General features: G+C 36.0%; 1 protein-coding gene across 1 annotated transcript; it reads left to right on the forward strand.

The window, feature by feature from the left end:
- Window positions 1-703: 703 nt before the first annotated feature.
- Window positions 704-24,998, forward strand: LOC135695335 (serine/threonine-protein kinase 38-like). Its single transcript, XM_065214399.2, has 14 exons — window positions 704-1,093; window positions 6,925-7,214; window positions 11,307-11,358; window positions 12,535-12,657; window positions 13,691-13,774; window positions 14,553-14,676; window positions 16,616-16,733; window positions 17,781-17,817; window positions 18,236-18,338; window positions 19,870-19,928; window positions 20,342-20,492; window positions 21,392-21,578; window positions 22,234-22,322; window positions 23,077-24,998. The coding sequence occupies exons 1-14, from the start codon at window positions 1,064-1,066 to the stop codon at window positions 23,190-23,192; spliced, it is 1,563 nt and encodes a 520-aa protein (XP_065070471.2). The 5' UTR covers window positions 704-1,063; the 3' UTR covers window positions 23,193-24,998.
- The last annotated feature ends 114 nt before the right edge of the window (window positions 24,999-25,112 follow it).

The following is a 25,112-nucleotide window of genomic DNA, read 5'->3' on the forward strand; positions in this document are numbered from 1 at the left end:
AGTAAATTGAAAAAGTAATCTCTTAACTTGAAAAATTAGAATTTCTTTAAAATGTTTTAGATAATGATAAATCAACTACAGAATGCTATAATAGATGACATGCAAGAAAAGATTTAAAAAATCAGAAAATTATAACTTTTAGCCACGAGTATGAAAGTCTTTAGGATCGGTAAGTAGTATGGCATGTAATTAGCTTGGGATATTTTGCATGTAACTTGTCAATATCTGGGGCGTTAATATGGGGCGTTTATATGGGGCGTTAATGGCTTTAGTGTGTCGGCGATTTCAGACAAGATACAGTGAAGAAAACGAGGCAATTTCTCCATTTTGATATAGATGTGCTTGCCTAGAGTTGCCATTTTTTGGCAATTATTTTTGTAGTTGCATATTCTTCCAAATAGGTCATAGTTGCTCTATTAATTCAAGAAAATACTGCAGTATAAAGCCATTGGCAATAGCAGCAAAGTATACGTGACTGGTGGATAAACAGAGTTACCTGCCTAGATAACAATGAACATGGTATAGGCCATGATTTTAAAATTCTATGGAACTTGATAAACACAAGGGGTCTTGTCAAAGCAAGTACTGAGGCGTGAACAGAACTGCGAAATGTTGTTTGCTTAACAGAATGAATACCTGTGGAAGCATATTTTTAGGTGTCGAGGCAACACGTGTGTATCGGTTGTACAATGAAGTGGTGTCATTTATTGCTAGTATAAAAAACAAAAGGTAACGTGGACAAAAATTGTTTGTCTCCGAAAAGACTCGATCAAAACAAAAATCTGGAATATTTTCTTAATTGCGTTCGGTTTTTCTTGATGAATACAATTTTTGCATTGTCCTTTTGGCCGGCAGAACTTATCGTTCGATAGCATGACGTCAGGAAAAGGTCACGTGCTTTAATGTTTACGAATTAACAGCTCACTTCCTTACTTTTGGAAACTAACTAAACAGAATCTGAAACGCTGTCGTGGATTACATAGAGAAATAGGCAGCGAGTAAAGAAATTTTCTGGTAACGGAGACTGATACGATTTGGCTGTTTTGAACCACTGTTGGGCCCCATGTCAATCAGATTCATGAGTTTTCACAAGGTATGTAGAGGAAATTTTTATGTTGGCGTTTCGAATTTTCAGTTCCAATGAATTGCAAGCAAGAATGTTATGTTGCCTTAAATGAGAAGTTTGTTTCAAATTCTTAGCTGCGAATCTCCGCAGTTTTATATAGCAAAACATGCATATTAACTTTTAGAAGATAGTTCTGTGTTAAATTGTTCAATCGTTTAAACTCGTGTTATCCAAAACCCAGTGATCCAGTGATGTCTGAGGTTAGTATCAATGGAATTTTACAATCAACTGCGGTGGGAACCAACGCCGCTTCGAGGGTTTTTCAAATTACGTTTGAGTCGCTAGGTTTTTCCCAACACGCGACTTGTTTTTTTCTCATCTTTATCTTGCATTTTTAATCTTTTTTTTGCTAAGCGCGTCGTTTCCGATACAAAATGCAGAACATGACTGGATAAACTCTCTCATCCGATTTTTACCTCAATTTTTTTCAAGTCAGAAACATTTAGGTTGTTATCTGGGCGAAAGAAGTTTATTTTAGTAGCATGATCCATACGAGATCTCAACAAAAACGAAATGATTTCCAGAGATTTTCTGTTAGAACAACAGGATTTCAACCAAAGGCGTGCGAGATTTTCATGGTGTGGCTTGCCCAATGGCGTGATGTAGATTCTATTGGTAATAGTGGTGAATGTATTGAAGTAGAGAATGGATTTAATGGAGTAGTGAAGAATCAATAAGGTCCCATTGAAGTAATAGGCTCACAAGCAACAAAAACTTCTATCAAAATTTGTGTTTATATCAAAGTATCGTACGACTTTTTGCCAACACTTACAGATTAGAGGGCTCAGCTTTCCCACAGCCTCTCCGTCTCGTGCGCTTAGAGTCACATCATTTTTCATCGTTAGTCATCCGGGAAATCATCCGTTATGTATACCATTGCATCAGATTTCTTGGTAGCACTTCAATTCGCCATTCTTGGAGGACAAATCTGCTTTACTGTTACTCTCGAGACCTCAATGTTTTTGACTAACTTACTTTATGCAGATATGGTTGGGTCTTTTACGGTTTTAAGCTTGATTCTATTACGAATGAGATTCAGTTTTGAACTGAAATAAATAAATATATGACAGTGGAAAAATACATAAAATGAACTCTATCAATTGAAGGCTATCACTAGAGAGACTAAATAATTACAACGGAATATGTCAGCTATAAAAAGAAATTTGCCATTTCAAGACACCCTCAAAATCAAGAGGGCATCAGCCAGGTTACTGCCGTACCCCTGAATTGGGGCTACCTAACACAAACCTGGCAGGTTTTCCCACTTCCATTATTCCAGGATTTGCAATAGCTTTTCAGTTAAATAACGTGCTATGGGCAAGAAAGCTAAAATCAATCGACCAAGTTGACGTAATCACGAGAAAATGTTCGTCGTAGGCCACTATTTTATGCTAATTAAGGAAACCTCATACCATGAAAAAGCAAATATCAATTTCTGTGGTTACATTAGACAACCCGCGCCTTGCTGAATGCCAATTATCCACAAGTTTATATGTTTAGTTTGGATGTGGGTACCTTGAACACACTTTTAGGGTCTTTTAGCTATTAAGAGACTTCCCTTTGGGAGCGTAATGATGTTGGTGGATAATGAAAAACGTTAACAAAAGTTTTCTTATTTTTAATTTGTATAGGCATCCTCAATATGATACAACGTATCTGAAAGAGGCGAGTGGATGGGTGGGTTTCAAAAAAATGGTTGTTCTTATAAAAGCTTTATGAAAGCTCGCATTTTTGCACCTAGCCCAGCTAAACGATTAGAGAAGGTATCAAATAGCAATCCTAGAAATGAAATGATAATACAAAAGATCCCCAAATTTGACGTAGTTTTCTGTGAAAAGAACAAACGTGATAGCGGGACTCTTGAATACCTCTCCAGAAATAGCAATAAGTAAAGCCTAGTCACTTTTGGTGACCCCTTGACACTGCATCTCTGGCAACACACTTTTTACTGGGTTCGTTTGAAGGAAATTTTTTCAGGGAAATTTGCAGCATTCAAAATTGGAGGTGCCAGTGTAGGAAGGGGGTATCATGTCTTTAACGTGTACTTTCTAAAGATCTAAATCTATCACTTGAAAAGAGTTATTTATCAAAAATTTTAAAAGTAACGTTTAAATGCGAATTTTCGCCATATATGCGAATTTTCATGCTGGGAAAAAAGTTGCTATTTCAAATTTTTGTATTTTATTTTGATGGGAAATTGATGGTAGTCTGAAGTGGTAGATTAATGGTAAATTTTCTTGAACTGTGATGGTAGTCTAAAGAGAATGTCTGGGAGTTTTTGAAAGATTGAAGCAACGACAGGCCACGAACGTTCAATTCTAGGCTCGCTCGCTTATAATCGTTACTCGATTCCCTTTGCCTTAAGATAGAAGTTTTACAAATTTTTCCTCCAAAACGCTGGCATTCCCGAACCTTACTGCGCATGTTCTATCAATCCATTTTTCAAGAGTCCCATGTTCATATCCCCAACAAGTTCCCATAATTGTCAGTCCAACATTAAAATGTGGAATTCGAAGAGCGAAGCGGAGTTGCGAAGTAGCGTTTCTTCGTTGTCATCTGGGCGCTCTGTGGCTCAAATACCCATTCTACTTATTACATAATGCCTCTTTTGCTGTTATTTGTAACATTTTTTGCGCAAGAAGTTTTGGTAAATTCATATAGTAATGGCAGCAGGAGTGCAGGTTTTTAAACTTTTGAAGCATTCAGTACCGTCGGAAAAAAATTTATATTGGGGGTGGGGGGCTGCCTATTGTTTTCCTTCTCGTTCAGTACACTGTTATAAAGGAAACATACTACAGTTTGACAATTATTGAGGGGCTCCAGCCTCCCCCAGCCCCCCCCCCCCCCCGGTTCCGACGGGCCTGCCATTCTGAACATTAGGCCACGAATCTTGTTTCATTTTAATGTCCTCTCTGTTGTCTTTACATGTTGGTAGGCCTATTTCCTTTTTGGACTTTGGTCACAGTTTGTTAGGAAACCGTTCGATGCATTCACTGTAGCAAATGTTGAAGGAAATTGGTTTTCATATACAAAAAGCTAATTCACTTGCAGGTCTAATCGACTTATCATTGTTTACAGATTATTGTTAAATCCTTACATAACTTGGTCTCACAGGCGCAGCTTTGGTCGGCTTGAAAGGACAATTTCCATTGAGCATTGCATTGAGCTACTAATGCCCTTTTAAATCTAACAAAGTAAATTTTTCAGAGAGCAAAAATAGCGTATAAAAAAGGCAATATGAATTTTAAAACGTGCTTATACCGTTGCCTATCAGGATAACATAGATAATTTCAACACTAAGCTAAAATCCTGTAATGTAACTACTGGAAGGATGAGTGTTCTGTCCACAGTGATCCTAATAAGCTTTAGATGCATCTCTTACGACTAGAAGATCCAAATTGGATCATCTGAGCATAAAAGAGACATGTAGTCAGTTTTGTAGGGAAAATATGCATCCATTGGCCTAGCGGATACTAACCGTTTAGGGGGACAGTGGTGGCGCCAGGGGAGGGCTAGGGGGGCAAATTTGGATTATTGTCGGAGCAAATTTGACAAAATAACCTACGAAAACTGCTTATTTTAGTCATTTTAGCCCCCTGTCGGAAGCTCCAGCCCCTCTGTCGGAAGATTTCTGGCGCCACCTCTGGGGGGGGGGCTGGGGGGGGGCTGGGTGGGCTTAGTATGAATCTGGCCCAAATGATATTACTTTATCGAGTTAGAACTACTTGAACGGGGCCTGAAATATGATAAATTTTGCTTGATTGCGGGCTGCAGCGTTAAAAAACCATGGAAGTGTCTACCATCCAGAAAAAACAGAACAATCTCCTTTTTTGGCTAAAGGTCAACAGCACAATCTAGTCTCGAAATTTTGTTTAGATGTCGCATTCGTAAATACAATCGTCAAATCTTAGGCCCTGGCAACTAACTATATGTGGTGGAGACACAAAGCAAGTCAAGGCTGTTTTGCAACAAGTTTCTGTTGACCCAAGAAATATTTACCTCACTAATGTCTCTAACAAGAAAGACAATAACATGGCGTGGTTTTATATTGTTTTCGAATGAAGAATTTATAGCAATCTTAAAACATTTGTTGGTGGACGCGAAATATGTAGTCGTTAATGAAGAGAGACTTCCCTTTGGTTAGAAAGCTAAAAGGATTTGTCTATTGGTTATAACATATCGCTATAAGATAATGAAAATTGTGCAGACTGGTCTTGAGAAGCATATCACTGAATGAAGTTACATAATTTAGTAACCAAGTTATACGTCAATTTCCATATGCTTAGGCTTCACTGCTTTCCCCACTTTAAGGTTAATGCGTTTTTGCAAACAGAGGAGAGACAGGGAAGGGCAGAGACCTCATCCTGGTAGAATTGATAAAGTCGTTGAAATTAGGTACTTGCCAATCTTAGAGAAAATCGTTGATGCTTAGGAAAAGCTTGAAGTGATAGAAATAAAATGTCATTAACCTCAGCTATTCTCTGTATAAGTAACGAAGGCAGCACTGCAATTCAGTTCCTATGATATCCTTTCCAAATGAATACAGGCCTGTTTTACCTCCAAAAACCAATATGAATGGCCAAAAATACCTCGAATCGTTTAAAGAAAAGCTTCAGTTTCACATTCAAGTTCAGTGGTTGCGAAATATGTATGCACGATGATGCTCCTTGTCATCGTTGTAAAATTGTGAAAAACAAATAAAGAAACTTGAAAAGAAACCCAATAGAAAACTTTTGGAAAGTTCCAAAGGACAAAGAGACAGCAAGACAACCTACAAACATAGAAAGTTTGAAATCTGCAATCACAGAAGTTTGGACCAAAGAAATAAGGCCTGAATATTGTCGAAAACTTGTTCTAGTAGAACCCCTTTTTTAAACCATTACTATGATTTTTATACGTCCAGTAAATTATTTAACTTTTACTTTTCATTTTCATTCCTTCTTCATAGCTTCCAGGGTACTGGCTCCAATCTTGATCTGCAAAATTTTAACTACTTTCTTTTCATGCACATATTTCTCTAAAATCCAATTAGACGATAACAAATAGATTTGCTTTTGGAACGTAACTTCGGATTACGAGTTAACGTAGAAAGCTGCCATACATAATAGAGCTGTACAGGGGGCTAGCAAGCCAAGACAGTACCACTAATTTGATGTAATATCTGTTTCATGTGAATATTTCATAGCTTACTTTTCGTTTTTTGCATTATCACTGTTCCTTAAAGTTTATCGAGTCCTATTATTCTACAACAGACGGAGACATGTCTGTCATTTGTGTCTCGCAAACATCTGGCAGAATTGAGCTAAACATGTGTATGATAATAATCGATCTTCCTAGACAAAGACAGTCGCTTTCATTTTTGTCTGGTAAAGTACGGTTACAGACGGTTTGATACTGTAAGAATGTCTTTGTAAATCTTCGGTGTCATTTTAATGTATTAATTTGTATGTTCTTCAACCACGTGCCCTTGTTAGATTTTCGTTTTATTAGGTTCAATTTCACTTCCGTTGTTTTAATGGGATTCTTTGGAAAGTGGCCCTGTAGGAGCCTATGCTTGGTACCTAGCCATACTGAGTAATGCTTGTTTTTAAGGATGGAACCCTTCAATCTTGAACAAATTTAAATCAACAAGACGGATGTGGCACACTTTCCTGCTTGCGATTACACCCAGCCACATGACCGAAAGATTTGTATTATCATTCGAGGCCTTCCTGAACTATCACATGATCAGCTTTCATCCATGATTGGCTTATTCTATTAGTACTGCTTTCTGATTGGCTGATTTTTCATCTTCCCAGAATAACAAACGGAGTTGGAGCATTTTTGACTTCGGGTCGCCGAGAAAGTTGCAAGGAGATACAGAAGTGGTATGGGGTGAAAAACTTAAAGAGAACGAGAAGGCAAGCAGAGTTGTTGCAATAGGTCCAGATATAAAGCTTGGAGAAGGCCATCAAGCCGCAAACATGACGATGGCTGCAAGTTCTGTTGTGTTGTCATCTTCAACACTAGAGAAGGTTGCTAAAGCCAAAGCCACTATTGAAAATTATTATACAAATTTGATAAATCAACACAGGGAAAGGAAAGAAAGGTAACTTTTCTGTCTAATTTTTTTGCATTGTTGTTATTCATGGCTATGATGGTGTATGTCGGTTGTAAAATGGTTCACCGGTTCCTTCTGTTTAGTGCATTTATTTCGCATTGCTAGGCCAATGAATTGGTTTGTGGCCGAGGAAGCGACCAGGATTAGTTTGTTGAATAATATACAATAACCTATTATTTGAAAGCAATAATAAAGCAAATACAAATGGATTCTGTTTTAAATTGTTTGGGTTTTATACTCCGTGAACACACCAGCTTCAGGTGTTGTAAGCCCCTAATACAGATCAGACTTTTTGACTGAATGTAGGAAATATTTGTACAAAAGATAAATGTTGCCTTTAGCAAGTAAACAAACTGGAATCCTTTGATGCTTCTTTGAATAAAATAACATTGAATGTAACTATTTGTAAAGAATAATGCGAAATATGTTGAAAACCTGCTACATCTCTTTCCCAAAGTGTTAACTATTATTTATAACAAATTACCCGCTAACAACAACAAGAAGCCTGTTGCACATTTATGGCTTTGTTTTAAATGATTTCTTACAAGTCTCTTGGCAAAAGGACAATTGTTAAAAAACCATAAGTCCATAAAGTAAGTAACATTGTTTCAACTTGAAAAATATCACATAAACAGATGTTTTTGTGCAAATAAATATGATGAATATGATACGTTTTGTTAATCCAGCTGCTAAGAGGCATGAGTATCTTTTTAATATTTTGATGCAGCTAGATAATAAATTTTTAGAAACAGACGATTTGAACACCCCTAACTTTTCTATCTAATAGTACTGTATATTAGCCTGCACTTAGGTATTACATACAATAGTTAGTAATATTAAGAAAAAGTTCAATTTATAACTCATTAAACAAAGACAAAAGAAAAGTATTTCAGCAGTGTGACTCCCAATGAGGGGCTAATTGGGTAGTTTCCACAAAATTTGTAAAATAATGTAACCCAAAAACTGGCATTTGCTTCTTCCTGGTTTTCGTTACAGTTGAGTACCTTGCCAAAAGTGAAAATCATAAGACTTGGTATCAATTCATCTATCACTGAAATTAAATATTAGATGATATTATTGGTAAAACATTGTCAGATATTAAATGATGATCTTAAAATTGACACATCTCATGGTTTCTGACTAAACAGTACATTTCTTGATGATATTTTCAGAATTATGTATCAAAGGCTTTATTATGGAAATTTCATGAGACTCAAAAAATATAATATGACATAAAATAAACATTATATATACTTACGAGGCACTAGAACTGTTTACACTTGTTGCGTCTGTGTTCATTTTTTTATGTTCTCAATCTTTTTTTGGTTACTTTCATATAAATGTCTTGCAAGTTATTTTGTTCAAGTGGTCTTTTTTTCAAAATAGCATGTCGAATGCCAAGCTTTATGTAAAAATATAAAGTTGGTATTATTTTTTCTGGTCTTACTTTTTTACTTTCATTCAACTTTTTAATTTCATTTTAACTTACATTTTTTTGTTGATTTCTGCCATATGCATCTGCAAAGTTAAGGCTAAACTTTTTGTTCTTTTCTTCATCATTCTAATTGCTTTAATTATGATGCATTGGCTTTCCTTTGGTTTTAAGTTACAGAAGAAAACATTTTATAGAATATTTTTTGTGACCTGATTTAGTTCTCTTTCAGGGAACAGTTTTTGGTTAAATGTGTTTTTTTTGTGGCCTCAAATGTCATTGGTTACCAAATGAATACTTTTTGTTGTGGTAAATTATGTTAGATTTAAAAAATCAAATGAAACTGCCTTTTCAAATCCGAACATGACATACTAGTTGTTTTTTCCATGTGGTATCATGTTTAATATTTTATTCTAATTGGGCTTATTTGATTATATTTGAGTTGAATCACCAGAATCAAACATGTTAAAAAGCTTTTCATCATTTCTTTTCGGCTGGTGCTGGTTTTTAAAGGTATTGGACAACCTTTGCCAGTAGGACAAATATCAAAGCAGGTATCCTAATTCAAATGAAAGCTTGTTCATTTTGTCTCACTGGGAAGTTTACATTTGATATTGAGAGATTCCCTAGACCATGCTGTTCTTATAAAACTCTGCTAGTAGGGTTTTATTTGCAATGCCAGAATGGCAATGCCTGCTGGTGTTATTTTGCATTCTTGGCAGGTGTTAGTATTACAGTTTATTGAATAAAGAAGAAAAGTTAATGTGGCTGCTGAATAGCTGTGTTACAGATAATCTTTTAAAGCTTGATATTCAATGCTATACCCTGATAGTTGGCATGGAGTGAGCTTTCAGTTATATTTAGCTCCCTATAGACATATCCCCAAGGGCAATCTGTAACGAGACTGATATGAATTTAAGATATGAATAGTCTCATCTCCTAAGAAATTAGTAGGCTGGAATCATTGGCCAGAGAAGCTATTTTGATAGCCTATAGAACAAACTGGCAAATACCATAACTAATGACAATTTGTGTCTTGAAATTGATTTTATATTATGCCTTGTTTATGATGTGTAAAAGTATCACAATAAATGGATGCCCATAGTTTTCAAAATCATGCAAAGTTGACAAAGAAAAACTAGACAATTCTACACAATGTTAGACATTTCTAGGCTTTTCAAAATCAGATAAATGAGAGAAGTTTTCCTTTTGATATCCCAAGCATGAATTTCGGGAAATCCATTTAATTGTGCAAGTCTAATTTAAGCTATTTGGATTAGCCCTGTTCATCTAAAACATGTGTGTGGTAATATCAAATTTCACCATGGAAGCCAAGGTTTTGAACCTTTCTTTTATGTTTGTGTTTCATGACTAAATAAAGCAGAATTTTCATCAATGCCATATGGAAATCTAATTGTCAGTCTGAAAGACACATTTTTTGTACCAGGTTAGCCAAAAACTCTATAAAAGGAAAATCTTTCCATGCAGACAGGTTGAATAATGAGAACAGGGAAAAGTATTGAACAACTTTCTTATTGGAAATGCACAAAGTATTCAAAGATTGCATGTCCTTGACTATAGCACCTGGTTAACTCCAACATCAAATTTTTTGCCTTTGCAAAGAAACAAAAGGTGTAGAACCAGTTTCAGGCCATCAAGTAAGGGGCAAATGACACCGCAATGATATCAGTTCTGCTAGGTTTGATTGTAAAATTCCACTTCCTAGAAAAATTGTTTTGAAAGTGTATTCACTAGCTAGAATGTAAAATTACAAAACATGACAAAGAAATGACAGATTTAACCATCTTAATAATGGGACTACCTATTTTCATAATGTAACGTTATCAGTCATGATTGTCATGTCATCAGTATCATTTATAGGCTCAGCAAATATAATGTCAAGCTATTGTCAGATAGTGTCAAAGACATTGTGTTCACAAGTATGTCATCTACATTATGTTGGGATCGTATCACAAAGTAAGCTAAGTGAAATGGAATTGATATTTCAGCACCAACTGTGCTGAGGTCATATTCATCGATCACATCTTCTTGCTTATTTCTGTGGGATTTACAATACCGGAATTAAAATAATTTATATATTGTACTAAAGTTTTAAGGCTTGATATAAAAGTTTGATTTTTACTCTGTCTTTGATGGCAAAGGTATTTTGAACACTTTGGCAAGTGATTCTTTGATGGTTATGAAAACGCGTTTAAAACTTCTTTCCAAGCTTCTTAAATCACGTTAGCGGATTGCTGAAAATCAAAGAACTTGTTTCACGTTTTGTCAAAGTCCACTCAAGTGAAGTACCCTGCTCTTGTCACACCTAGTTAGAGAAAGGTCCCGTTCTGTGAATGGTCCTCGTTGGTACTTTGCGATTGCGAATGGGTGTAGAATTCACGATTAGTAATTCAACACGTTCTTCATTGTCAGGTCATCTTTAAGCTCTGTACAAAACGTTGAATTAATTTTATAGGCTGGTCAAACAGTTTTAATACCCCCAGCTTCATATCTTAAACACCAATAAAAAATATTTGGCAAAGATATCATTTATTTCGTTGCCGAGTTTCATTTCTTCGTACCAAGTCTTTGTGATTCATAAATCTTTTAATATGCCAAGAGTTTTGATAATGCTTTTCCTTTTTCAGAGTAAAGCAGCTTGAAGATGCAATGCAAAGGGAGGGCCTTAGTGATAAAGAGGTAATTCCTTAGCTGTTCATTTTAATCATAATACTTGCAGAAATTTATAGGGACTGTAGGTTACCGTAGGGGCATCAGACTCTGTAGCTCGTTTACATCGAAGAACTTTAAGAGTTGGGGCCGGGTTGTTGATTGGAGAACGCAACAAAGCCTATTGTTTAATGCAGCCAATGGAAATTGGATTTCGAATACTCTGGTAAAATTGTTTTGCTATCCTTCTTTTCTTTTGTTTTGTTTCTTGATGTTAAAATGCCAATCGATATCCATAAGTAATAACGACACATTTCATATTTATAATTTCGCCAAAATAAGGATAACATATTCAATTGCTTCGTTATGCAGTTCAGCTTTGATAGCAATTTTTGAAAAATTTGGAAATCTGTAACGTAACTTCTATGTCGATTAATTATCACATCATTCGGAGAATATTTACAGTGTAAGATAGATAATTTTTATCAATCTAAATTTTACAAAATATTGCACACTTGACTACACAAATAATTAACTTTGGGTTATTGTGCAACTAAATTCTATCGGAGGCGAAAAAGTTATCTATGTTTTCTAACTAAATGTAGATAAACTCTTTTTGCTTGGTCTAGCGCAAACCTACCTTTTCAATTGAAACTCAAAGCTATTGCTGAAACAGAATGTTGGGTATTGATAAAGATCGTTGTGACGTAATAGAGTTATCGTGTTTTCATTGCATGACGCTTTCTGGTGGTTTCATCTCTCGCCAGTACGTTATCTAATTATTGGGGAAACCAGCATTATTCGTACACAAAGCTTGTTCATATTGAGAAAGTTTTCCCGAATTTTCCCATTGCAGCGGAAATCTTGGTTAGCCGGGGACAAATCATCGACCTCTTAAATGCAGATTTTTCCGCCTTGTTGGGCTAATAATTAAACCATTTCAGTGATTAGTGGGGATTGCGCTTGTGCAAATGGTAGGGGCCCGGGTTGTACGCAAGCAAGATCTCGGGTAGCCGTGAAAATGTTTTCTTATGTGAACCCTTGTGCTTTTTATGTAGTGAAGCTATGTGAGGCGGGATCTCGGCTTAACCGAACGCCGAGAAACTTATTCAGTATGAACAGGCTCTTACTTCGAATTCAATTTTTGAAAGATATTACGATATCTCGTTATGTCTACCTTCTCATGTTTTTATGTTTTTTATATAGAAAGATGAAAGGAGGTCGCTGTATGCAATTAGGGAAACAGAATTTTTACGACTGAAGAGGACGAGAATCGGACGGGACGACTTTGAATCTTTAAAAGTTATTGGTAAAGGAGCCTTTGGCGAGGTCAGTAAATCTCCGCTGTGCTGCAATCAGTGCCTAGTGTATTGTTAACCATTCCTTTGGGCCATGAGCTACAACGTTCAAGCCTTTAAAAGCTATGAAAACAGGGCGTGGTTTAGGTGTGGTAATTGAATTCTTTTGTTTTCAATTACCGTTCGAACGGCCGTCAGCCTTGTGATTGCTTCTGTCTTCATGTAATCTTTTTTCTATTCTGTACTCCCTTCTCGGACTTCCTCACTGGTGGCATCAGCTACTGCAGAGTGAAAGGATAATGGGCGTGACCAGTGAGACTACGCCGTTTTTGTCACGTTTCAGTGGTTTGTACCAAGGAAGTTTTCCTTAGGCAAAAATATGATCTACCCATACCTAGCGCTTTTTAGTTAATTTCTAGAAACAATATGTGGACCGCATTTTGGCAAAAGTGATAATGTTTTCGCTCTTTCACGGATCATAGCAAGTCAACCGAAAATCGGCCTTTCTTGAGAAGCTACGTGGCAAGAGAAGATAAGAAGCCATGAATCTGCCAATGTTCTTGTCAGCCACATCGTGCTTGATATAAATGAATTAGCGCCAAGTTTTGAAATCGACTATCCAACCACCTCATTAATACTAATAATTAACGCTTTCATTTATTATTAAGTCTTTGCTTTACAAAGTGAATCTGAAATTACTTCATTGTCAGTGGTTGATTAAGATGTGTCCCTTGCAGCAATTTAAATTATTGTGGAGCCATTTTATCAGGTTTTACGAAAACTGAAATGTTTTATTGTCCCCTCTAGTCTTCATTCTGTTTCACTGCTGTCCATTTTGCATTTTTCTTTCTAAATCTTCTGTTTATTACAATATGTCTGAAATTGTAAGGGTTTGATACACAATCGCATTAATTACAATCTTTATGGGCGGGAGCAAGGATGCTGTCAAAGATGAAATCCCCATTATCGGCGAACTGTGTCATCTGTAAAGTGAGTTAAAAGATGTCTAGTTTTTTCTACAAGACAATGAGATTTTTATCCGATCTTTTTATCATGTTTTCTAGGTACGGTTGGTGCAAAAGAAAGACACTGGACATGTTTATGCAATGAAAATCTTAAGAAAAGCTGACATGCTCGAGAAAGAACAGGTTAGCCTTGATCTTTGCTCTTGTTGCTATGCTTTTCCATAAACTGGTTGTCACTACTCCCACGGTTCTGACATTAGCCTGAAAAGATGTTTTAATTCTAATCTTTCCTGTTTTAAAGGCATGGCTTAGATGAATACAGAGTTCTGTAATGAAATATGGCTTGATTTTATACCATTTCAAAACATTACAGTAAAAGGGTTGTTTATTACCGCAAACAATTCTGACTGCAAAAGTTGCATTGAAGGGGTCAAATAACAGAAGAGTCTTGGCCCTACATTGAGAAAAAATTTTTGAAGCCTTTTTTCCTATTCTAATGTTTTTTGCTTTCCAAAGTCTGGACAATAAGTGGTGTATAATTGCCCAATCTGCTTTATTGTTGTTTGTTCTTTGAAAAGATTTGACAATCATGCGGGTTTGATAATATAAGGCTTTTTGAGGGTACTTTTATGTATAGATTTTCGCATCGTCGATATATCACAAAATTTAATGAAACCCTTTTGTAAACTGGAAACAGTACTTCGCAGTTTGCTGTGATTTGGTGTTACAAAACATTTGTTTGAACTGCAGTGTACACACAAAGTTTTTGCTTTTGACTGAAAATTTACTAGTGAAATCACACCTATGTTATTGTTGATAGTTAGATCTGAGCTGTCTAAACTTTCAGTAATGGTTCAATTTAATGCGTTTTTTACAAGGATTTGCAAGGATCAGTGTTTGTCAAGGTTTTCAATGATTGCCATGATTGTTTAGATCTAATTCATCAAGTTTTCTTAAACAGGTTGCACATGTAAGAGCAGAGAGAGATGTCCTTGCTGAATCTGATAATCCCTGGATTGTAAAAATGTACTACTCTTTTCAAGATGCGCAATGTCTGTTTTTAGTGATGGAATTTCTCCCCGGAGGTAATATTTTCAGTTCGCGAATTATCTAGCTTGAAAAACAGTAACTAAAAATTTTCCAGCAGTGGAAATGCCATTTCTTTTTTACTGACTTAATGATCTTCTTTCGGTGTGACTTCATGTTCATTTTTCTATGTGCCACGTCTCCTCTAGATGTAGGGGACTAGAGCTCCCTAGATTATTTCCAAGGTCTTCGAGGTCTTCATCTTTGAAATCTCTGCCGAGCTACTGTAGATTTTTGTTAACATAAGTCATGGGCGTGCTGTTCCACTCTTTAGTTCCAGTTTGTCGCGCTTTATGTCCCACTTTTCCTTCCTTGCGACGCCTTGAAAATCTACCAAACGACAAACCCTTTAAGCCAAACAACTTTCCTTCAATCTTGGAGCCAACCCTGAATTTTGTGCAAAAGAGGGAAGCCACGTGTTTTTAATTTGCATTTATGTTTCTGTAGTAAACAAATTATTGGAGCTAGGCCCAAACCACTCTAGTCAAGGCCATTTTAATAGGGCCTAAATTCAAATGAGTTCTTTTGTTTATCAAAATTCGTTATTGTTGTTAACAACATTTTGAATTCAGGTCTACCACTTAGGAAATACGATTAAAGTTTAAAGATCCTTATTCTATTGTGTAACTATTAATATATTTTGAAAGCAAGTGTTCCGAACATTTTAATACTGTAAAAATAGAATATTGTATTTTCTAGTTTGTTTTGTAAGCTTGGAGATGAGTTTTGATTAGTTTTGGTTGGAATATAAACCTAGGTAGAGTAGAAACGCATACTAAATAGTTTCTTTCAAAGCATTGAATTATTGTCTAATACCAGTTAACAAGAGAACACACTAGGTTAACAAAACAGCGGTCAGGTCATATTAAATTTTAAGTAAGTCCCAACTGGTCGCTAAAATTATAATTTGTTTGTTGTTGTAACTTAGATATCTAATCGTAGTGTCAATGAAACCAGGGCTTTTGCTAAAATCAAGGATTTGATTACTAAGCAGAAATCTTAGGCTTTTTACCTGTGCGAAAAACTGACAATGCTAAACCTTAAAGGATCTTGACAACCAGCATGCTTTGCGGTTGCTGTTTTTTACGCGAGGAGAAATAGGGTTGTATTTTGTTTTTTCGTACAATACGATATTAGGCCAGTTTAAAATGCCTCCGCAAGACATGCCGGTGGCGCAAGGCAACCCTCCGTCCCAGAATCAAAAAGCATGTTAATGGAGCGAAGTGATTATTCGCATGGACTTTTATTTCAGGACGGAGGGCTGTCTCATACATTTGACCTTTTTCGCTTGCTCGTCTCCTCAACAAATCTGGTATTATGAAGTCGGACATTATTGTAATTACAACCCTGTTTTCATCCAACCCACGCGACCACAAGCATTTTGTTTTTGGGAAGCATACCAATAACATAGCAGCGGCTTCTGAATGTTTCATTAATGTTTAGAGACTCAGCAGATTAACAAGAATTTTTAAAGCGCCACCTATGTTGCAAATTTTGTCATAAAAAACTTTCTCCATTACTTTTTTAAAATTCTCACTTTCTCCGTCCTTCACTCTCATTTGAATGGTATTATAACATTTTCCTAAACTAGATCCGCTTTTTATGACGACGAATATAAATAGGAACACCCTCCTTAGTGAAAAATTGTTTCCTGCTCATTGTCCAATTCTCTGTTTCTAGTTGACGTCAATGATTTTGCATCTTGCTATCCCCTTCCCTAGTAACACGTGACTTGATAGCAAAGCTCTAGTTCCTTCACATCTTCACATTGTTCAAGGTGTCAAATCGATTAAGGTGGTCGAATTTATACTTGTTACCAGTATTTTTCTAATGGGTGCTATGGCAAGGAGCTAGAGGTCAAGAGGTGCTATCCGTTAGATGCAAAGCGTAAACAATTCAATTTGTGAAGCTTTTTATGAATATTTGTTTATTTTTCAGGTGATCTGATGACGATGCTGATGAGGAAAGATACATTCACAGAGCAACAAGCACAGTTTTACGTTGCTGAGTCTATCCTCGCGATTGATTCAATACATCAGTTAGGATTTATTCATCGGTGAGAATTATATAAAAGTAATTTCACAGGGAAGGCTTATAATTCACCACCCCAAATTAAACCAGTCGTTCATCGTGAGGTTTGCTTTGCCAGAAGCACTGGCAATTCTTATACTGCCTTCAAAGGGCATTCAATTAGGCCTGCTGTTTTGAGTTACTCAATACTTGGTGATCTGCAGTGCCGTAAGAAAAGGGTGGTTACTCCGCCTGAGCTAAACCAAGCACCCGCATCTGAACAGCGCTATGAATAAATGCTACTCATTTTGTGCAGAACCAAGACTCGCTTATAAACATCGCCATGATCTAATGCAATTCAATTTGCATCCTGATCAGAATCATGTTACCGGGTGTAACCGAGTCTTGTTCGGTTACACTTCTGAATTTGTGACCACATATTAGGTATCTTTTAGGCCTTAAAAAGGGATGCTTAGCGTCACAAGTGCCACAAATGTAATTTGTTCTGTTGCACGTTTAAGCAGTAAAGAGATGCGATAGTAAGGGGACTGAGCCACACATATCTAGAATTGTTGTTTATTACGTCGAACCGGCACAGATCTTTCGCAACAAAAACTAAAGCTCTTTATTTTCTGGCCTTTCCACCCATCATTTTTTATTGAATTCAAAGGCGTGAGCCTCATAAAACGCAGAAAAAATGCTTTGATAGTCAACAGATTTTTAATATGTAAACAGTGAGTGGCTCAGCTAATGTCAAAAAACTTTGTACAAGCCCAAAGATGGTATGTTACCTGTCTAGATATCAGATCTGAAGCTGTTTAGATATCAAGGATGTACAATGGACTTAGCATAAACTCAATTCAAAGGCGATGGCATCTTCTGAATTCTACATGCTTTGACGTGTTTTAATAATCAAGTTGCTTGACCGCCACCAGATCTCTTTCGATTTTTGCTTTCTGTTGTCAAGTTCTTAAAAATGTCGCATTTGTGCATTTTTCAGGAAGAAAGGCTTTTATATAGCACAGAATTTGTAAATAGGTGTAAAGCATTCGTTGAATTTTTCTAATCCAGTCCGATCTGTTTGCCTTTGTAGGGATATCAAGCCAGACAATTTGCTTTTGGATGCAAGGGTGAGGAAATTGCATCATATATTCATATTGTAAATTATTGAGTCCATATTTCAAACATTTCAGATAATGAATGTTAGGCGTTTAATCTAGCGCCTTTGTAGATTTCATCTCGGCGACATTGAACACCAAAGATAATGCTTGAAATTGTTTTAAGTATATTTTTACAAATATAACTGTTGTATTATGGTTTAGATTAAGCTTTGCAAACGGAAAATAGTGTAGACTGATTTTTTTCTTATCAAGCAGACTTGTTTATAAGCAAAGAACATGGAAACCACTTTTCAAACGTGATGCATAATTGATTAAGACAGCTAGGTTAGCTTATTCGCTATTTCTGCGTAGGCCCTCTGATCATTAATGAATTGTGCTACACTCGCTTCTTTTCAGTTGATATTTTCTATGTTGCCTTTGTTTCTAGGGTCATATCAAGTTATCTGACTTCGGACTCTGTACAGGGTTGAAAAAGGCACACAGGACAGATTTTTACCGGAACATAACGCCAGCAAACGTCGATGCTCTATGTAAGTGAAATTGCATTTTTTAATCAAACAACCAAATTTTCAATCTTCGGTCCGCCGGTGTTGAGTGTAGTGAAATCACTAATTGGATAGACTGGTTATTTGATGACGTCATATAAGTGTTTTTTTAGATTTATCTTATTTGACCATATAATCCATAGAATATCTGTTAGTGTGTAAATGAATTGAATTTGCTGTGAACTGGTAGAAATAAGGAGAGCGAAAGATATGGAGATTTCAAAAAGATTTCTATTGTTATTGTTTGGTTCATAAGTTTTGAAATCAAGAACAAATAACTGTAATTTGACCAGAAAGTTTCTGTACACATTTGGCTATTTTTGAAAAGATTTAGCTATTTTCACATACAGGTCTGTAAAAAATGTTCTTTTATATTTTGCGTCGCAATTGAAAAAAAATTCTGAAAAATCTTGTGACGTCATGCCAATATGTATTTTCTTTGGAAAAACTGGAGAAACTGTACAAAACTGTGTATGCAATGCACATCTTATCTCTACGTGTGCAAGCTCGTTTAGTTATACTGGTTTATCGAAAACAAACGTATCTAGATTATTTAATCCTCCACTTTGCAGCTTAAGATTTTTTCGCTCTTATCTCAATAACAGCAGGTCTGTTTCTATCCTAGAACCCTTTGTCGGTGCCTTTGTAACATAAATTCACTAAGAATTTCCCTGTCCTTACAAGATAAACCGAAAACTCTTCTGTGAAACTGTTTTGCTACGGAAAATATCTCTTTCTCATCTCGACGTAGCAATGTGGGTAAAAGGATAAATAGAAAGCTCTTAAACGGATATTTTCCATTCACGTATTAGGATCAGGTTAACCAAATATTTCATAAAAATTCAACAAAATTGGTGTTAACTGATCTAAATTTTCAAAATTTTCGTAATTCCACCTGTGATCTCTAACGCTAAGATTACTCTTTGATCGAATTCTTGAAAACCAAATAGTATAAACACTGTCTTTAACCCTTATGCCGAAGAAAACAAAGTTCATTCCGGGTTTTTAATTAAGCTTAGTATTTGTTGCTACCTAGCTTCCGAAAGTAGTTTTTGGATGCTGAGAATCTATGCTTATGGAGCAGTCTCCTGGTCCTTCCTCTCGATGTGACCACACCTCGCGATTCTTATGCCTGAAAGTGTAGAGGGCTAGCGATTCCCCACACTCTGGGTCAAAGTTTGATCATTGCAGGAAATCGAATCCTGTACCCTTGCATCCGCGTAATCCACAATTTGAAACTAACAGGGCAATGATTTACATCAGCGCAGATTTTTTTCTGGCTCTACTCGCAACTTTCCCCTCAGGCATTCCTAGTTTGAGGTAATAAGAAAGAAACAAATGAACGGATTAAAGGATAACATTGCTTATTAAAAGATATCTAGCTGTATGGAAATAAATGTATTTTTTATCTGCCATATTTCAAGGAATAAATGATTGTAATAACACGGTCATTCACCTAACGTTTTCATTTAGATGCTGCCCTTAGGCCTAATAATATATCATCTTTTTCCTGTAGGTGATCCACTTGGTTCGAAACAAAAAGCATTAACTTGGAAGAAGAATCGAAGAGCAATGGTAAAGCCCTTTGTCTTTTTTAGCTTTTAGTAATCATCATTTAATATATTAGGTCCTAATGCTTTTAGTGAATGGAAATCAGTGATTGGATAAACCGGCCTCTTTAAATCTAGTTGTTTCAGACGATTTTCTCCTATCTACTGCCTATTTGCCTTCTAAACATGATATTATGTCGAGATTTTTTCCAATATCATTTTATTTTAGTTTCATTTTATAACTCCGTTTTGAAAACAAAATTTTCTTTGTGCCCAACTCTTGTCTTACATGACCAGTAAAGCTTCTAACTTCACTCGATTGCTTTTATTTGCAAAAACATGCTCTGTATTCATAAGCCTATATTCTTATTTCCCCAAGATCTGTGCCCATTTGACAAAGCTCCTATTCATTCTAACGTTAACACTATTTGTCCCTAGGCATATTCAACCGTTGGTACGCCTGACTATATCGCTCCAGAGGTCTTTCATCAAACTGGCTATGAACGAACTTGCGATTGGTGGTCCCTCGGTGTAATTATGTTCGAAATGTTGATCGGTTATCCACCATTTTGCTCAGAAACACCTCAAGGTAATCCCTGGTCCTTTACTTTATTTTTATCCAATCGAGACTTATAAAGGTTATTTGTTTTGCTAATCTAAACACACTCAATATATTTGGTATTCATGTGCCCTACCTAAGTACTAGAGAGCCTTTCAAGCACTGGAGTGAAGACGCCAGTGGAAATGAGAAGCAAGAAAATGTTTTGGTGTAATAATGCAATGTTGCTCTTGGCCTTTCAACCCCCAGTCTCTCCCCAAATCTTTCCGAATATCAGAAAATTGTCTCCCAAAATCGGTAGATAAATCAAAAAGTATATTATCACGTTGATTTGATCAATCGTCATATGATCTTGTTGTGATCAATCATCAATCGTTATGGTGAAGATTTCAACCCTTCCCTAATTATCTATTCTACTTCTGCGCCGATCTTTTTATACAAATGGAAGGAATTCTTATGTCTAAGTTGGGAGAAATTTTTTTGAATGATATTATAGTGTGAAAAAACAACGGCACTGTTATTGAGATATCGAATTTTAAAAGTATATTATGTGCTGCTTTTAAATCAAGGTTATTAAATATATTACTTTATTGCTATTAATTAAAAATCCAGCATTGTTCGAGACGCTTTTTGTAATATGCAGATATATTTTTATGAAATTTTGTAATTATCTTGCTCATTTGAAATGAGATTCTTAATTTTGGAGTCACACCAGATTAAATTCTTGCAGAGAATGTTTCAAAACTATGGATACGAGGTGATAGGAGTTACTAGTTACCTCGTTAAATTCTTACTGATGAGGTCGCCTGGTTTTCGTATTGATTATCTGTATTCACATTTAGCTAAGACCTTATTGAAACTCCAAAAAAGATTTTTTTAATCAAGTTTTCTCTTTATCTTTCCTTAATCATTGTATCTCTTAATTTCAGAAACGTATAAAAAAGTAATGAACTGGAAAGAGACCCTGGTATTCCCTCTCGAAATTCCAATAACAAATATAGCAAAAAATCTGATCCTCCGGTTTTGCACTCATCCAGAAAATCGCATCGGACGAAATGCAGTCGACGAAATAAAAACGCATCAGTTTTTCAAAGGCGTTGATTGGATAAATATAAGGTATTTTCGTCGCTTAAAAATTTGTTTATTGCATTTTGGCTCCTATAGATTATGTGTTTTGAGAAATGTATCCTCAAGAAAAATGAATAATTACGAAAATGCATTCATGTGAGATAAATTTCCCGAATTTTTTCTAACTAGCCAGCTATCTTTATCATTTTTGTTACTAACCAGCTTTCTTCTTTCATGTTTCTTTCCTTCACAGTGTTTTTGTGATTGCCTTCGCCATAATTTTATTATAGGTATTTTTATTAACGTGTTATACACGTCATCGGAAATTTCGCTTTTGGTGTAAAGAGCAGGACACCTCTTTGTTTATTAATCGTACTTCGCCGTGGTGAACTTATATCCTGTTCTATACACCAAATACGTGTGCTGCTCTGTCTATACGAAAACGAGCACCTTATGACAGACTGGTAAACAGTCGTTTTCAATAGAAATTATATACTTTAAAATTGGTGTATAACTTTTGTGTTACGATATTAGTGGTATAAAGTTTTTTCAAAGGATCATAATGTACAGTTTTGGGCCAAGAAATTTGGTGTAAAGACCTGTATTTGGCTGGAAGGTATCAGCCCATTTTTAGTTTTGGTTCGGTTTGTCATTTATTTGTTAGGCTTAAGATTTTTGACACATTTGCTGTTCTCTTTTTCAGGGATCGACCCGCTGCTATACCAGTAGAAGTAAAATCAATTGATGACACATCAAATTTCGACGACTTTCCAGAAGTAGACTTAACTTGGAGTACGTATACATCATTTGCTCTGTTTTTATTGAGAAGAATGTTGAATAAAACTTTATTGATTAACTGGTTTGCTGATTTGCCCAACTGGTCGATTGCACGCAATTTTAGGCACAAAATCCGGGCGGACATGAACAATCCGGAGTGGTACCATAATTTGCTTGATGTCATATTTATAGGAGAGCGTTCCCTGACCCTAGGCGACCTGTGATTGGTTGATGCAGTCAAAAACTCCTTGACGTGTATGACACGAGATTAATCGGATTATCCGAACCGGATTCTTCAACTTCGCCCAAAATCCATTCATAGGTGCAATGTAATGTCAGTAAAACCTAGCAGAAAGCAAAATTTTGTATTTAGCTTATTTTGGCTGGCTAAAATTAGCCTAATGAAACATCCTAAGCTCGTTTGCTATTTTCTGCATGAAATGATAACAGTGATGTAGTATTAATGGTACCTTTTCGCTATTTTTCATATTTCTGGTCCACTTTTAACTGGTTTCAGTGGCAAATAAGGAAGTCATAAGTCTCAATGAATGAAATTCACGTCGAGGGGAATCTTAGCTTTGTTCCAGAGAAACCAGTATTTGCTCGAGCACAATATTTAATAAGGCATGCTAGTGTTAAATCTGGGAAATATTATACTTCGTTTTTATACATTATCTGTTAAAGGCATTGAGTCATGGTAAATAGGCCTTCTCTATAGGGGGTAATTTGGTTTTTAATTGAAATTTACTTCAATTCCGCTTTTTTGTAGCTGAATCTAGCAAAGAAAAGGCTGAACCGAATGCAAAAGACTGGGTTTTCCTGAACTATACCTTTAAACGATTCGAGGGCTTAACTCAGAGAGGTATTAGGCCCTTCCAATTTTGACTGTGAGTTTGTTTGTATAATAGGTAACTTAATTTGAAAAACTACCAAATACCGTAAGAAAATTTCGTTTAGTGATGCGAATAGAATCATAAACAACGATTGGAGTATATTTATGCTAGATCGCAGGACATTAAACAAAGTCGGTCTATTTATGGGACTTAAGTGCTGACGTACAAATATGTTTACTATTTCGTGGTTTGCGTGTTCGGTTAAATTTTTTTTCTTGTCAAAGTAGAAAAAACGTGGTTTCAGCTAACTAATTCGCAGTTACTTTCTCATAGATTAGTCGGCAGTTTTTGAAATTATTACGGCTAGCAGTGGTAGGGGCACGGGAAACAGGAATGCATAAGGAGCTTAGTGTAGTTAGGGGCAGGGGCGTGTGTGCCATTACCATTTAGATAACATCACCCCCTTCTTTGGAAGATGAAATCATAAGGCGGTTTAGAAACCTCAATTGAAAGGCAAACGTTAATTAGAAGGTGATGGAGCCTAATACATGGACAATGTCAATGAAACGTCTCAAATTTCTCTTAAATATTTGTTTATTATTAAGGAAATATGAACCCTGGAAATCTTTCAGAAATTCCAACATTCCCTCATATTAATCCCAGATTTATTCGCAAATCCGTGTGGAAAAAACATGATTCATATCAATTATAGAAAGACATTTATGACCAAAATCGATTGTGATTTGAACACTCTGGCAGTGTGATTCAGATGAACCAACCAGCATCAATTGGCCCGTCAGAAAGGGCCAGTGTGTGAACATGCAGCTAACTTTTTATCCTTGATAATTATTACATCACATTTAAATCTGGCAAATGAGTTGAGGTTGCCCCTCATAACATAATTGATGCTGAGTTTGTATCTTATTCCCAGTAATTTAACAGTCTGTGATGTGCGCCAGTAAACATTCATGCAGCGCAAGCGTTTCTGGAGCTACTTAGCCATGGCAGCCTGTCTGGTTATGGGTCGGCTAAGCAGGAGCCTCCGCAGAAATCTTGCCTGATCATGTAAATGGCGAAATTCTTTACAGAGTTGGTCTCGTTAAAAGTGCCTCGTTCCCGCATTCCCTTTAAAACAGCCACCCCACCTCCCCCCCCCCCCCCTCGTTCTAAAACTTCATCACTTTGACTACTTCTACGTGTGTGCCAGCAAATGTTTTCACCACATACTTTATCAGAAACACTTTCAAAATCATTTTCATTTCAAAAGAAGGTAATACCAACTTTTTATAGTGTTCATGTTTATAGCAACTGCCAAGACATTGCTACGATCCTCTATTATTTATTTGAAAGATGCAAGACAAAGATGCTCTGTGGCTATTTTAAATATATATTTCTCATGTGTTTCAAAACGAAACTCAGCAACGAAGACGTGGCTACGTTTTTCCTGTTACCAATCCTTTCTCCAACAGACACCATAAAGGAAGGCCATAAACCTGCATAATCGTATTTGCTTTTAAAATTGTTGAGAAATATTTCTGAAAACGTTGCTTTAGGCCAAAGGCAATTCTGTATAGTGGATCCAGTATGTCTCCAATCAAAGTATTCCGCCCTTTTAGTTTGTAATGTTTCAACGTTACTCCATTATGCACATCATTTAAGTGGAATTATGTCAGGTTTATTAAATTTCGAATTAGGTAGTTGACAGCACTCAATAGTTTGACTATCCTGTTGATTAAGGTAAAACTAGCAAAAGCTGTGCTTTTTCTGGTAATGTGTGAATAAAAGTAATCTTTAGTTTTCATTTTGTTGTAATGTTGGTATTAAGTATGTTGGAATTCATATTGATCTAATTCTTTAACTGTTTGTTCTCTTTACTCACTACCTAGATAGCTTAAAGCGTTTCGTTGCCGTGTGTGAGCAAAGGGTCTACCTTTTGTATCCATTGTAATGTTTGGCTATACTATGATGAAAA

Source organism: Rhopilema esculentum, chromosome 2 (assembly GCF_057945365.1).
Source record: "Rhopilema esculentum isolate cy_ngs chromosome 2, ASM5794536v1, whole genome shotgun sequence".
In the NCBI taxonomy this organism is placed as follows: Eukaryota; Metazoa; Cnidaria; class Scyphozoa; order Rhizostomeae; family Rhizostomatidae; genus Rhopilema; species Rhopilema esculentum.